Raw genomic sequence first — 14,751 nt, 5'->3', positions numbered from 1 at the left:
CATGTTGGTAAAATAAATTTTTGCAATCCGTTTCTTTCACTCGCTCTCCAGTGTCCCAGCTAATGCTCCTCTTCCATCTTTTGCTTACTCTCGGCAGGCGGTTTGAGAGTGGAATGTTCCATATCCAAGATACTTTGATTGTAGTCTAGCTGTTGGTGCTGAGAGCAGTGCAGTTAGCCGCAGGAAGTGCTAGGAAGGTTTAAAAAGAAAAATCACATTTGTCATCGCAGTGGAAGATGCGTGGTGCATACTGGAAGTTGTGGGCAACCAAGAATCAAGGGAACTGAGAAAGGTAACATAATTGACACGAGTGAAAATGTGATGGAGAAATTAATGAGATCAAATACGGGCAGATCCTCTGCAATTGAAAATCTGCACTCTCTCTTGTGTGTTAAAAGGGTGATTATAGTAATAATCTGCATTGGATTTGATTTTCCAGAATTCCCTACATTCTGGAATAATCCAATAGGTTGGAAAATAGCAAATAACATTCAGGGTTAGAAAGCTAGAGTTTGCCACAGGAGTCCTCAACATTGATTCAGGATACAATGAAGTCTTATGGCTTCAAGTTTTAAAAAAAAACCTCCTACAATAAATAAAAAGGGATCATGTGGCGCAGTCGTAATGTCCCTACCAAGGGTGTGTAATGACATCCCTGCGATGGGTTGATTTGAACAATTGCTTGTATAACAAAATTACCATAACTAGAAAGGGTTCCTTGTGCAGTGATAGTGCCCCTACTTGCGAGCCAGAAGATCCAGTTTAAAGTCCAAGAATTCCATCATAATACATGTAAATAGGTGATGAAAAATACTATAATACATGAAAAGGGCCGTATTGGTGTAGTGGTAATGTCCTTACATCTCCATTCAAGCCCTACTTTCTCTAGAGTTGTAATAACATCTATCTGAGCAGTTCGATTAGGGAAATACCTACTATACATGAAAAGGGCTGTTGTGGCTCAGTGGTAGTGTCCACCCTGTAAGAACAAGAGCCTGGGATCGAGGTTTCTGAAGATGTGTGATAACATTTCTGAACAGGTTGATTTGAAAGTAAATAATAGATTAGAAAGGTGATATTAGTATTTCTTGTACAGTTGAATCCCGTGTTCACCGCATTGTATCAAAGATCATGGGGTGGCACGATGGCACTGCTGCCTTGCACCACTAGGGACCCAGATTCAATTTCAGCCTCCAGCGACTGTGCAAACTCCACACAGATATTCTCCCCATGTCAGCGTGGGTTTTCTCCAGGTGCTCCGGTTTCCTCCCACAGTCCAAAGATGTGCCGGTCAGGTGAATTGGCCATGTAAATTGCCAATAGTATTAGGTGCATTAGTCAGAGGAAATGGGTCTGGGTGGGTTACTCTTTTGGAGGGTCGATGTGGACAAAGATCGACAGATACTGGAAATCTGAAACAAAAACAGAAAATGCCAGAGAAACTCAGCAGATCTGGTGGCATCTGTGGAGAGAAAGCAGCATTTACATTTCGGGTCCAGCGAGCCTTCTGCCTGACCTGCTCTGACAGGCCAAATGGCCTCTTTCCTCACTGTAGGGAATCTAATCTGATGAAAGAATATTGGTATAAATTTGAATCAAACTCCTCATTTTCTTTGGAGCACTGTGGAACCAAACAGCATTTAGAAGTAAATGGTAGCAAAATGTTTCATTCATATCATTTGGAGGAGGACAACTACATTTAAAAATGAGAATTTAATTTCTGATTTCTGTTCCAACCTATTTAAACTAATTATAATTCTTTCAGTCTTCTAATCAAACTGGTACTATCTCCTGGGATTCATTTTCCGTCCACAGTATCTTCTCTTTCTGTGCTATTCACGGGTTTCCCTATATTTCTTAAAACTCCTTTCCACTTCAGCATCAATTTTAACATTGTTCCTACGTAAGTTTCATAGATTGGACAAGCCATAACGTGTTAAGAAATAGGAGGATAAGTAAGTCTAGAATGTATCAAATCTACTCCACTAATCAATACAATCCTATCTGAACCTTAACATCAAAACCAATCATCTGCCTTGTCCTTAGAATCTGTTACTGCTTTAAAATGCATTAATCATATGCTCACTGACAATTGCTGCTTATGTTTTTCTCATTTTTCCTATACACCATCATTTTTGCCCACCTCCATCAGTCTGAATTTGATATTTTTTCATTTGTCTGATGAGTGCAAGCCCCCAAGCTTCAGCAACATTGCTCTTTTTGGTAATATTGCCACCTGTCTCCCTTCACAGCCTCTTTGCATCTTCATCACAGTTTACCTCCCCAACTAGCTTTGAAACATCAGAAAATCTGCACATATTGCATTTAGACCCTTCTTACAAGTCATTGATGTCAAACCTAAATAGCTGCGACCTGTACAGAAAATGACCTGTTTATTCCTACTGTTATCCGTTTGTTAGCCAATCCTCAACCCATGCTGATGTATTACGCCCAAACCCATGAGTCCTAATCTTGCATAACTATCGTGTGTATAAGACCACATCAAATTCCTTCAAAAATCCACTGTTCCTGGTTATCCGTCCTGGTCTTTGCACCTTTTCCCCCTTACAATTGCTATTTTCCAATTATTGCTAGTACCCTGGTTCAGCGTTAGGGTCACTATCGCTGCGCCACAAAAGTCCTGGAGCCCAGGTTCAAGTCTTATCTGCTCCAGGGGTGTGTAATAACATCCTTGTATAGTTTGAAAAGAAAATAGGTGAAATAAAAATGTAAGAAGTCACAGCTGGAGATGATCAGCTGGGTGCCTTAAATGAAGCAACTGTGTGGTGGGGGGAATTAAGCAATTAAACAGTTAATGTAATGTAAGGAAGATGGCCTAATTATCTATGATATTGTATTGGAAACCAAAACTGGAGGGCTTTTTTTTTCAACTGTCTTTTTATTTGTGATTTTGGTGCAATAGTATTATCAACCTACTTGTTTCTTGATTGTATGTTAACAGATACTAAACAACAGTGACAATGAGTGGTGATACCAACCAGGACGTAGTAACTTCCCCTCCCCCACCCAGTGAGATTCATAAAGGGAGCTATTTTGACCGCATCAATGAAAATGACTCTGATTATATTCGTGAGAGAAACATGTCACCAGATTTGCGACAGGATTTCAACCTGATGGAACAAAGGAAGCGTGTTTCTCAAATATTGCAAAGTCCTGTAAGTACTGTTCGAAGAATTGATATTGCCTTGGATTTAATTTATGGAGTTTCCTTGAGAAAGATGTCTCTTAGAGCTTTAAATTGAGGTAGACTATTTTAAAATGTTGTACTATGTTTTTGCAAAAGATAAAAGTAATAGTTTCCTACTAACTGATTTAAATTTACAGCACAGAAAACAAGCCTGCTCCCCATTTCATTCGTTCTCACCTTATCAATGTACCTTTTTGTTCCTTTCTCCCCTATAAAGTTAGTTTCTTAATTCACTCAGAGGACATGGGCATCACATGCTGGGCCAGCATTTATTAGCCATTCCTAGTTGACCTTGAGAAGGTATTGGTGAGCTGTCTAGAACTGCTGCAGTTCATTTAGTATAGGTATATCCACAATGTGGTCAGGGACAAAGTTCCAGGATTTGACCCAATGACCCTGAAGGAACTTGTCTTCCTTTTGAATAAATGCCTGTATCCTATTTCCAGTGGTAGCAGATTCCATTTTCTGCTCATTTCAGAGTGATGAACTTTCTCCCGAATCTTTCATTGATGATTGGGTATATTTAGGATTCCTAGTGTCAGACTTGCCCACAATGAAAATGATCTCTACATGTTACCTATCAAACCCCTGCATAACCTTTTATCAGCTCAACTTCCAGCATTTCTTCTTTTATAGAAAAAAGCCCCAGTAGATTCCTTATTTGTTGATAGTTACAACCTTTAGTTTCATCATTATTTTTTAAAATCTGTTTTTGCACCTTCTCCAATACCTCTATATTGCTCTGTAATATGGAGGTCAGAACTGAACATAGTCCTCCTGTGTGATTGTAATTGTTCAGCTGAAAGCAATACATGTGTTTTGATATAGAGCAAATATAGTATCATAATCTAATTTAGATGTATGCAAAATAATGAGTGAATCTATTAACTTGAACTACTTTTGACATATTCAACAAGCTAGTCTCATTGCCTAGAAAGAAGGGCTAATGCCCGAAACGTCGATTCTCCTGTTCCCTAGATGCTGCCTGACCTGCTGCGCTTTTCCAGCAACACATTTCCATCTCAGTCTCATTGCCTACACAATGTAGGAGTAAATTATTGCATATTCTGGAATTAGCACTGAAAACAATAAATATTGGCGATCATAGCGAGGTGGCAACAGAACGTTAGCTTGCTCTCTGTCACTATGGATGCTCGCTGACCTGCTGTGACCTCCAGCATTTGTTATTTTCAGTCAAGTCTCATTGCCTTCTTTCCATCAGGCACTCCTGGGTGATAGTTAGCACTCAGAGCTCTATCTCAGTTGCCACGGTACCGCTCCTCAAACCTCAGTCCTCAATAGGGAAGATCCATGGCACTGGTCTCACGAAGCCAAACTAATGGAGAAAATCCCAGTCTCTCGGTGGCACACAGTCCCTGGTGTTAATATTATTCTAGTTACATGCTTTATCACCATGTCATAGCACTTTCAGTACCTTTCCAGCCATTCCATTGTGCAGAAAATAAGTTTAAAAATATCTCCAAATGGCTCCATTTAACTATATTGGAAGATGGTCTCCAGAGGTAATTGAGGTTATACAGTTATCTCCCAGGCAAAACAGGTTATTTTTTAACACCACAAAAAGAAAAAGAACTGTGGATGCTGGAAATCAGAAGCATAAACAGAAATTGCTGGAAAAGTTGAGCTGATCTGGCAGTATCTGTGGAGAGAAATCAGAGCTAACATTTTGTTAAGAGTGAGAAGAACAGTTGAACAGGCAAAGTAATGAACAGGTGAGACCAAGGAGAGCCAATGGGTGTTATTTACCTAGACTTCAAGAAGGCCTTTGACAAGGTGCCACACAAGAGGCTACTGAGTAAGGTAAGGGCCCATGGTGTCAGAGGCAAGTTGCTAGCATGGATAGAAGCCTGGCTTTCTGGCAGAAAGCAGCAAGTGGGGGTAAAAGGGTCCTTCTTAGGATGGCAGCCGGTGACAAGTGGTATACCGCAAGACTTCGTGTTGGGACTACAACTTTTTGCTTTATACATTAAGGATCTGGATGAGGGAACTGAGGGCATTCTGGCTTCCTTTGCTGACAATACAAAGATATTTGAGGGGCAGGTAGCATTGAGGAGGCGGGGAGGCTGAAGTAGGATTTGGACAGTTTAGGAGAGTTGGCAAACAAGTGGCAGATGGAGTACAATGTGGGAAAGTGTGAGGCCATGCACTTTGGTAGGAAAGATCGAGGCATGGACTATTTTCTAAATGGGGAGAAAATTAAGAAGTTGCAAGTGCAAAGCGATTTGGGAGTTCTCGTCCAGGATTCTCTCAAAGTAAACTTGCAGGTTGAGTTGGTAGTTTGGAAGGCGAATGCAATGATGGCATTTATTTTGAGAAGACGGGAATATAAAAGCAGGGATGTACTTCTGAGGCTCTATAAAGTTCTGGTCAGACCACATTTGGAGTATTGTGCACAGTTTTGGGCCCCAAAGGATGTACTGGCTCTGGAGCATGTTCGGAGATTCACAAGAATGGTCCCAGGAATGAAAAGCTGAACATATGAGGAACGTTTGAGGACTCTGGATCTATAGTTGGAGTGGAGAAGGCGGGGGGCGGGGAGGGGGGGGGGGGAAGAGAGAGGGAGCGGGTGGATTTAATTGAAACAGCGAGAATACTGAATGGCCTGGTCAGAGTAGATGTTGGGAAGATGTTTCCATTGGTAGGAGAGACTAGGACCTGAGGGCATAGCTTTAGAGCAAAGGGAAGACCTTTGCAAATGGAGAAAAGCTGCTCCTTCAGTCAAAGAGTGGTGAATCAAAGGAATTCACTGCCACAGAAAGCTGTGGAAGCCAGGTGATTGAGTCTATTTAAGGCTGAGATAGGTTCTAGAGTATCGGGGGGTCCAGGGTTATAGGGTGAAAGCAGGATAATGTGGTTGAGAAACTTACCAGCCATGATTGAAAGGTTGAGCAAACGCAATGGGCTGAATGGCCTAATGTTTGCTCCTTTGCCTTACGTTTCAATGGAATGGATAACAACCAGCCTAGGTGAATGAATAGCTACTAGTGGGGACTATTAGTGGCTAACAATGGCTTGTGTGTAATAGCAGGTCATGTGATAAGAGCATAAGAACTTGGAGCAGGAGTAGGCCATTCAATAGATTATGGCGAATTTTTCATGGACTCAGCTCCATTTACTCGCATACACCGTATCTCTCAATTCCTTTATTGTTCAAAAGAAAAAGCTCTATCTTGGCTTTAAAAACATTTACTGAAGTAGCATCAACAACTTCGCTGAGCAAGGAATTCCAAAGATTTACAAGACTGAGTGAAGAAGTTCCTTCTCAGTTCAGTCCTAAATCTGCTCCCCCTAATTTTGAGGCTATGCCCTCTTGTCCTAGTTTCACCTGCCAGTGAAAACATCCTTTCTACTTCTATCTTATCTATTCCCTTCATAGTTTTATATGTTTCTATAAGATTCCCCACTCATTCTTCCAAATTTCAATGAATATAATCCCAATCCACTCAGTCTCGCTTCATAAGCCAACCCCCTCAACTTCGGAATCAACCCCGTGAACCACCTCTGCACCCCCTCCAGTGTGAGAGTACATCCTTTCTCAAGTAAGGAGACCAAAACTGGACACAGTACTCCAGGTGTGGCCTCATCAACACCCTTTTCAGCTGCAACATAACCTCCCTGCTTTCAAACTCAATCCCTTTCGCAATGAAGGACAAAATTCCATTTGCCTTCCTAATTACTCGTTGTACCTGCAGACCTCTGTGATTCATGCACAAGGTCTGCAGGTACCTCTGCATAGCAGCATGCTGCAACATTTTACCATTCAACTGTTACTCCTACCAAAATGGCTGACTTCACATTTATTAACTTGGTATTCTATCTGCCAGACCTTTGCCCACTCACTCAATGTATCCATGTTCCTCTACAAATTTTCATAGTCCTCTGCACACCTTTCTCTGCCACTCATCTTAATGTTATCTGCAAAGTTTGACACACAACACGTGGTCCCCAACTCCAAATCATCTATATAAATTGTGAATGATTGCAGTTCCAATACTGATCTCTGAGGCACACCATTAGTTACTGATTGCCAACCAGAATAGCACTAATTTATCCCCACTCTGTTTTCTGTTAATCAACCAATCCTCTATCCTTGCTAATACTTTAACCGTAATGCCATACATCTTTATCTTCTGCAGCAACCTCTTGTGCAGAACCGTGTCGATGGCCTTTTAGAAATCGTGGGACGCCACATCCACTGGGTCCCTATTGTTCACCTTGCTCGTAATATCTCCATAGAATTTCAAAAAATTTGTTAAGCATGACCTATCCTTCATGAGCCCATGCTACGTCTGCCCAACAGGACAATTTCTATCTTTGTAAGATGCCTTTGTATTTCTTCCTTGTTAATATACTCCAGCATCTTCCCTGCTTCAGAGATTAAGCTGGTCTATAATTCCCTGTCTTTTATGTACCTCCCTTTTTAAACAGTGGTGTCACATTTGCTGATTTCCAATCTGCTGGAACTGCCCCCAAAGTCTTGCGAATTTTGGAAAATTACCGCCAATGCACTTGTTATTTTTCCGGCCATCTCTTTTAGAACCCTGGGATGCATTCCATCAAGGCCAGGAGACTTATCTATCCTTAGCTCCATTAGTTTGCCCAACACTATCTCTTCAGCAATAATGATTGTTTCTAGGTCCTCACCAACCTGCATCTCTTTGGCAATTTCTGACATGTGATTAGTGTCCTCCAATGTGAAAACTGATGTAAAATACCTGTTCAATGCCTCAGCCATTTCATCATATCATAATTAAATGCCCCTTTTCATCCTCTAAAGAACCAAGCTTACTTTAGCCACTGTTTTTCTTTTATAGATTTATAGAAATTGTAGCTAGCTGCCTTGATATTCTGTGCTAGCTTTTTCTCATGTTCTATATTACTTTTCTTTATAGCTGTTTTTGTGGCTTTCTGTTGACCTTTTAAAGTTTTCCCAGTCTTCGAGGTAGCTGCTGCTGTTGGCCACTTTGTATGTGTTCTCTTTCAAATAAGAACATAACAAGGCCTGTTGTGTGGAGGTTGGAGTAAGGACATGGGAGAAGGTGTCTCAAGCCCTAACATTGTTGAACTCATTAGAGTCCAGAAGGCTGTAGAGTTTCCATGCAGAAATGAGGTGCTGTTCTTTCAGCTTGCACTGTGCTTTGCTGGAGCACTGCAGCAAGCCTGAGACAGATGTTGACCAGGCAACAAGGTGGTCTGTTGAAGTGGCAGGAACTGGAAACTCATGGTATTTTTTTGTGGACAGAACATTGGTGTTCTGCGAAGCATTCACCCAGTCTACGCTTTGTTTCCCCAATTTAGAGGAGACGACATTGTGAGTAGTGAATGCAGTAGACTAGATCGAGCCTGGTCACTATGGGGCAATTTTTTGCTTGGCCAATTCACCTAACTTATACATCTTTGGACTGTGGGAGGAAACAGGAGCAAACCCATGCAAGATATGAGGAGACACTGACAATTAGGCTGGAATTGAACCTGGTCCGTGGCAGTATGAGGCAGCAGTGTTAACCATGGAACCACCGTGTTGCTATTCAAGAAGGAGATTAGATATAGTTCTTAGAACTAAAGGATCCAAGAGAATGGGACTAAATTAGGAACAGGGCACTGACTAGATAATCAGCCACGATCATGTTTAGATTAGATTTGATTTGAATACTTAGTGTGGAAACAGGCCCTTCGGCCCAACAAGTCCACACTGCCCCGCCGAAGCACAACCCACCCATACCCCTACATTTACCCCTTACCTAACACTATGGGCAATTTAGCATGGCCAATTCACCTGACCTGCACATCTTTGGACTGTGGGAGGAAACCGGAGCACCCGGAGGAAACCCACGCAGACACGGGGAGAACTTGCAAACTCCACACAGTCAGTCGCCTGAGTCGGGAATTGAACCCGGGTCTCTGGCGCTGTGAGGCAGCAGTGCTAACCACTGTGCCACCGTGCCGCCCACCATGTTGAATGGTGGAGCAGGCTTGAAGGACCCTACTCCAGTTCCTGTTTTCTATATTTTTATGTTGAGATGAAATAAAATTAAGTTTTAAGCATCTAATGTGGCTTTGCTATGTTTTTAAAAAATCTTTGATAAAAGCTCATCCAATATATTTAAATTTCCAATCAACTTAATCCCACTTGTTGATTGCAAAACATTTCAGTCCAGTGAGCTGATTGGCCTTCTCCTTTTGTTCATCTGTTTGAGAAAGTACCAACCAATAGTCACCGCAAAGTTGAATCTCGCATAGTAAATGGGGCAGTGGCAGTTACAAAGTTGGAAGAGTGACAGATAGCACAGTACAAAGGTAGAACTGTGTTCCGCCTTTCTTGGGTTTTTTTCTGCCATAGTGTTCTATCTTATTCTTCTATTTCTTTAATGTCTAAAAAATCTGTCCATCTTTTTGGAAATCTTAGAGGTTGTATTCCCTAATCAGCAACTTCCTCTTGAGCCTGCTGTGTTTTTCAGTAAGATCATGGCTGATTCAAAACTCTTCATGTTTCCTTTCCTGTCCTTTCCCCATAGCTTTGATTCCCTTACTGATCAAGAATCTGTCTCCGCCTTAAGTAGACACAATGACTCTTGCCCCAGAGTTGAAGGGATAGAAGTTTCAAACGCCCTCAACTCTGTGAGAAGAAATTCCTCTTCATCTCAGTCCTAAAATAACACCCCTTTATTCTGAGACGATGTCCTCTGCTCTTAGACTGTCCCATGAAGGGAAGTACCTCCTCAATATTTACCTTTTCCAGCCCGTTAGGAATCCTGTATGTTTCCATGAGATCACCCCTCATTCCTGTAAACTCCAGTGAGTACAGTCCCAACCAATTTAGATTTTGTTGATATCTCAGTCTCTCAATACGAAGTATCATTCGAGTGAAATGCTTCCAATGAAATAATATCTTTTCACCTTTGTTGTTACCTTCATTAAACTTTTATTATCTAAACAAAAACTTATTCAAGTTAGTTAAATGCAATTTGCCTTTGACATTCTGGAGTTTCTAAGTGTGCCAAGTTAAACAGTGAATGATTGTTCTTTTTGGGACTGGGGAAGGTATAATTATGTTTTCCAGGACCACCACTTTCCTTGATATATATTAACTTGGATTCGGGTATATCTGGCATGGTTTCAAAATTTGCAGTCGACCAAGGAAAATTGTGAATTCTGAGGAGAATACTGATTGACTTCAAGAGGGTATGGACATTAGAATGGGAGAAGAGGCAACACATTAAATTTAATGTGGAAAGTGAGATATGATGCATTTGAAGGAAAAATGTGGAAAGGTGTGACAACAAAATAGCTCTGGGAAGCTAGGGAGGCGATAGCAGAGCCTTTGGCTTTGATATTTGAGTCGTCATTGTCTACAGGTTTGGTACCAGGGGACTGGAGGATTGGAAATGTTTGTGCCCTTGTTCAAGAAGGGCAGTAGAGATGACCCAAATAATTATAGACCAGTGACCCTTACTTCTGTTGTAGGAAAGGTTTTGGTAAGGATTATAAAAGAGATCAGATTTATAATCATCTAGCAAGCGACAATTTGATTTCAGATAGTCAACATGGTTTCGTCAAGGGCAGGTCATGTCCCCCAAACCTCATTGAGTTTTTTGAGAAGGTGACCAAACATATAGATGAGGGTAGGGCAGTTGACGTGGTGTACATGGACTTCAGTAAAGCCTTTGATAAGGTTCCACATGGTAGGCTGTTGGAGAAAATGCAGAGACATGGAATAGACGGTGATTTAGCAGTTTGGATTAGAAACGGGCTTTCTGAAAGAAGGCAGCGAGTGGTGGTTGATGGAAAATATTCAGCCTGGAGTCCGGTTACTAGTGGTATGCCACAAGAATCTGTTTTGGGACCACTGCTGTTTGTCATTTTAATAAATGACTTAGACGCAGGCATAGGTGGATGGATATTAAATTTGTAGATGATACGAAAGTCGGTGGAGTAGTGGACAGTTTGGAAGAATGTTACAGGTTGCAGGGGGACTTGGATAAACTGCAGAATTGGGCTGAGAGGTGGCAAATGGAGTTCAATGCAGCTAAATGTGAGGTGTTGCACTTTGGGAAGAATAACAGGAAGGCAGAGTACTGGGTCAATGGAAAGATTCTTGGTCGTGTGGATGTGCAGAGGGATCTTGGAGTCCATGTACATAGATCCCAGAAAGTTGTCACCCAGGTGGACAGTGCTGTTAGAACATAGAACAATACAGCACAGAACAGGCCCTTTGGCCCTCGATGTTGCGCCGGCCTGTGAACTATTCTCAGCTCGTCCCCCTACACTATCCCAAAATCATCCATGTGCTTATCTAAAAATTGTTTAAATCTCCCTAATGTGGCTGAGTTGACTACATTAGCAGGTAGGGCATTCCTCCCCCTTACCACTCTCTGTGTAAAGAACCTGCCTCTGACATCTGTGTCTTAAATCTTTCACCACTCAATTTGTAGTTATGCCCTCTTATACAAGCTGATGTTATCATCCTAGGAAAAAGTATTTCTTTGCCTACCCTATCTAATCCTCTGATCATCTTGTATGTCTCTATCAAATCCTTCCCCCCCCCCCCCCCAGCTGCCGCTTTTCCAATGAGAACAGACCCAAGTCTCTCAGCCTTTCCTCATAAAACCTTCCCTCCAGACCAGGCACCAGGCAACATCCTGGTAAATCTCCTCTTCACCCTTTCCAATGCTTCCACATCCTTCCTGGAATGGGGTGACCTGGGATAGCTGGTAGTGTCGTTTCGTGGCTAGTTGGTGTTCATGGATGCGGATCGTTATCTGCCTTCCTGTTTGTCCTTGTAGACAGCTAACGATCTGCATTCATGAACACCAACTAGCCACGAAATGACACGACCAGCTATCCTTAGTAGCCACACACGCAGATGACAAGCAACATGAGTTTGACTGGGAAAACACTACTATTATCATAGGACAACCCAAACAGAGAACAGCCAGGGAATTCCTAGAGGCATGGCACTCATCCACTGATTCAATCAATAAGCACATCGACCTGGACCCAATATACCGGCCACAGCAACGGACAGCTGGAACTGACAACTGGAAGCGGCAGATTCAAATCACTATAAATGCCGGAGAAAAGATCACAGAAGCGCTTCACAGGAGGCTCCCAAGCACTGAGGATGTCACCTAGACAGGGGACGAAACGTCTGCAACACAAATTCCCAGCTCGGCGAACAGAACCACAACAGTGTGTTGAAGATGCAGGTAACTGGAAGCTCAGGGTCATTTCTGCAGACAGAACGCAAGTGTTCAGTAAAGCGGTGCCCAGTCCATGTTTCATAGAGGCGACCACATTATGAGCAGCACGTATAGTAGATTAGATTGAGAGGAGTGCAGGCTAATTGCTACTCCACCTGGAAGGTGTGTCTGGGACCTCAGAAAGTGAGGAAGGAAGTGTAAATGGGCAGGTGTTACACCTGCGATTGCATGAGAAGGTACCTGGGGGTGTGGTGAGGTGTTGGGAATGAAGTAAGTGTGGACCAAGGAGTTCCAGAGAATGGTGATTCCGGAAGGCTGCCAAGGGAGGGGAGGGGAATATGTGTGTCATTTGGAGCTACTATAATTGGCAGAAATGAAGGCTAATGCTCCTTTGGATGTAGATGCTGGTGGGATGGTAAATGAGAATCAGCAGGATCCTATCACTGTTGTGGGAGGGAAGAAGAGGCGTGTGGTCAGAAATGCAAGAGATGGGTGGGACACCACTGAGGGCCCTGTCAACTGCAGTGGTGGAGAATCCTTTGTTAAGAAAGAAGGTTGACATTTAGGAGGATACCTTGTAGAAGCTGGCCAAATTGAATCAGATGCAACAGAAGCAAAGAAACCGTGAGAATTGAATGGAGTCTTCGCAGGAAGCGAGATGTAAGGATATATAGTCAAGGTAATTATGGGAGTCAGTGAGTTTATACTGGTTATTAGTGTCCAGCCAGTTTGTCCCCAGAAATGGACACAGAGATGTTGAGGAAGGGAAGGAAGGTGTCGGAGATGAGAGCAAAGAACAAAACAGCATAGGAACAGGCTCTTTGGCCCTCCAAGCCTGCACTGCCACATTTTGCCCTTCCATACTAAAACTGTCTTCATTTACAGGATCTGTATCAGCGTAACGTGTCTAACTTAGTGCCCCTCTGCTGAAGGCAAACTTGCCATCAGCCTTTTTTACTAATCTACCTGCACTGCCACCTTCAGTGATGTGTGGACCTGTATACACAGATTCCTCTGGATATCAATACTCCTAAGGGTTCTACCATTTACTGTATAATGTCCCCCTGTACTTGACTTTCCAAAATGCCTCACCTCACATTTGTCTGGATCAAATTCCACCTGCTATTTTTCTGCCCATGCCTCCAACTGATCTATATCCTGCTGTATCCTCTGACAATTCTCCTCACTATCCGCAACTCTGCCAATCTTGGTGTCATCCACAAACTTACTAATTAGGCCAGCTACAGTTTCCTCCAAATCATTGGACCAGATGAAGGTGGGAACAGGGTGGAAATTGTAAGCTTGAAGTGAAAATGGGGAATATTCCATCACACTTCTGGTTTGTGCCTTATAGATGGTGGACAAGCTTTCAAGGGTGAGAAAATGAGTTACTCGCTACAGCATTCCTTGCCCTTGACTGTTCTTGTCACCATTGTATTTATATGCCAACTTCAGTTGAGTTTCTGGTCAATGATACCCTCCCAAGATGTTGATGGTGGAGGCTTCATTGATGGTAACATTATTGAATGTCAGGGGGTGATAGATTGCCTCTTATTGGTGATAGTCATTGCCTGGCATTTTCATGGTGCGAATGTTACTTGCCATTTGTAAGCCCAAGCCCGGATATTGTCCAAATCTTGCTTTAGTATCTAAGGAATCACAAATTGTGCTGAACATTGTGTAATTATTAGTGAACATCCCCACTCCTGACCTTAAGATAGAAGGAAGATTATTGATGAAATAGCTGAAGATGGTTGGACCTAGGACACTACCCTGAGGAACTCCAGGAGAGACGTTCTATAACACAAGTATCCTCCTATGCACCAAATATGACAGGCGGAGAGTTTCACCCCGATTCCCATTGAATCCATTTTTGTTTGGCCTCCTTGAAGTTCAAACGTGGCCTTGATATTAAGTGCTGTCGCTGTCATCTCACATCTGGACTTGACTCTTCTGACCATGTTTGAACCAATGAGGTCAGGAGCTGAGTGGCTCTAGTGGAACCAGAACTTGGCATCAGTGAGCAGGTTATCACTAAGTAGATATTGTTTGATAGCATTGATGACACCTTCCATCACTTATTAATGATCGACAGTAGACTGGGGCAGCAATTGGCCGTGTTAGATTTATCCTCCTTTTTATGTAGAGGGCAACTTGGGCCAAATTCCACATTGTCAGGTAAGTGCTATTGCTGTGATCCAGTGTTTGTAAGTTATCCAGTGGGATCCCAGTGTTCAACAGATTTCAGTCCTACAGAAATGTGAGTAGGATTCTGTGTTTTTATCCTTTTCCTTACATTTGTTAACTAGTATATTTTACGTT

At 42.4% G+C, this 14,751-nt stretch overlaps 1 protein-coding gene across 5 annotated transcripts in view; it reads left to right on the top strand.

The window, feature by feature from the left end:
- The window catches only part of add3a (adducin 3 (gamma) a), a 272,718-nt gene that overhangs the window by 155,118 nt on the left and 102,849 nt on the right, over nt 1–14,751 (top strand). For all 5 annotated transcript variants that reach the window (XM_043713108.2, XM_043713114.2, XM_043713107.2 and 2 more), the window contains one exon: nt 2,963–3,176. In XM_043713108.2, the coding sequence (XP_043569043.2) occupies nt 2,982–3,176 (195 nt within the window). In that variant the 5' untranslated portion in view covers nt 2,963–2,981. The remainder of the gene's footprint in view (nt 1–2,962; nt 3,177–14,751) is intronic.

Source organism: Chiloscyllium plagiosum, unplaced genomic scaffold (assembly GCF_037043375.1).
Source record: "Chiloscyllium plagiosum isolate Xiang-an unplaced genomic scaffold, Cpla_swu_hap1 HiC_scaffold_22, whole genome shotgun sequence".
Taxonomy (NCBI): Eukaryota; Metazoa; Chordata; class Chondrichthyes; order Orectolobiformes; family Hemiscylliidae; genus Chiloscyllium; species Chiloscyllium plagiosum.
The sequence above is the reverse complement of the archived record's forward strand: the minus strand, read 5'-3'. Positions and strand labels throughout refer to the sequence as shown.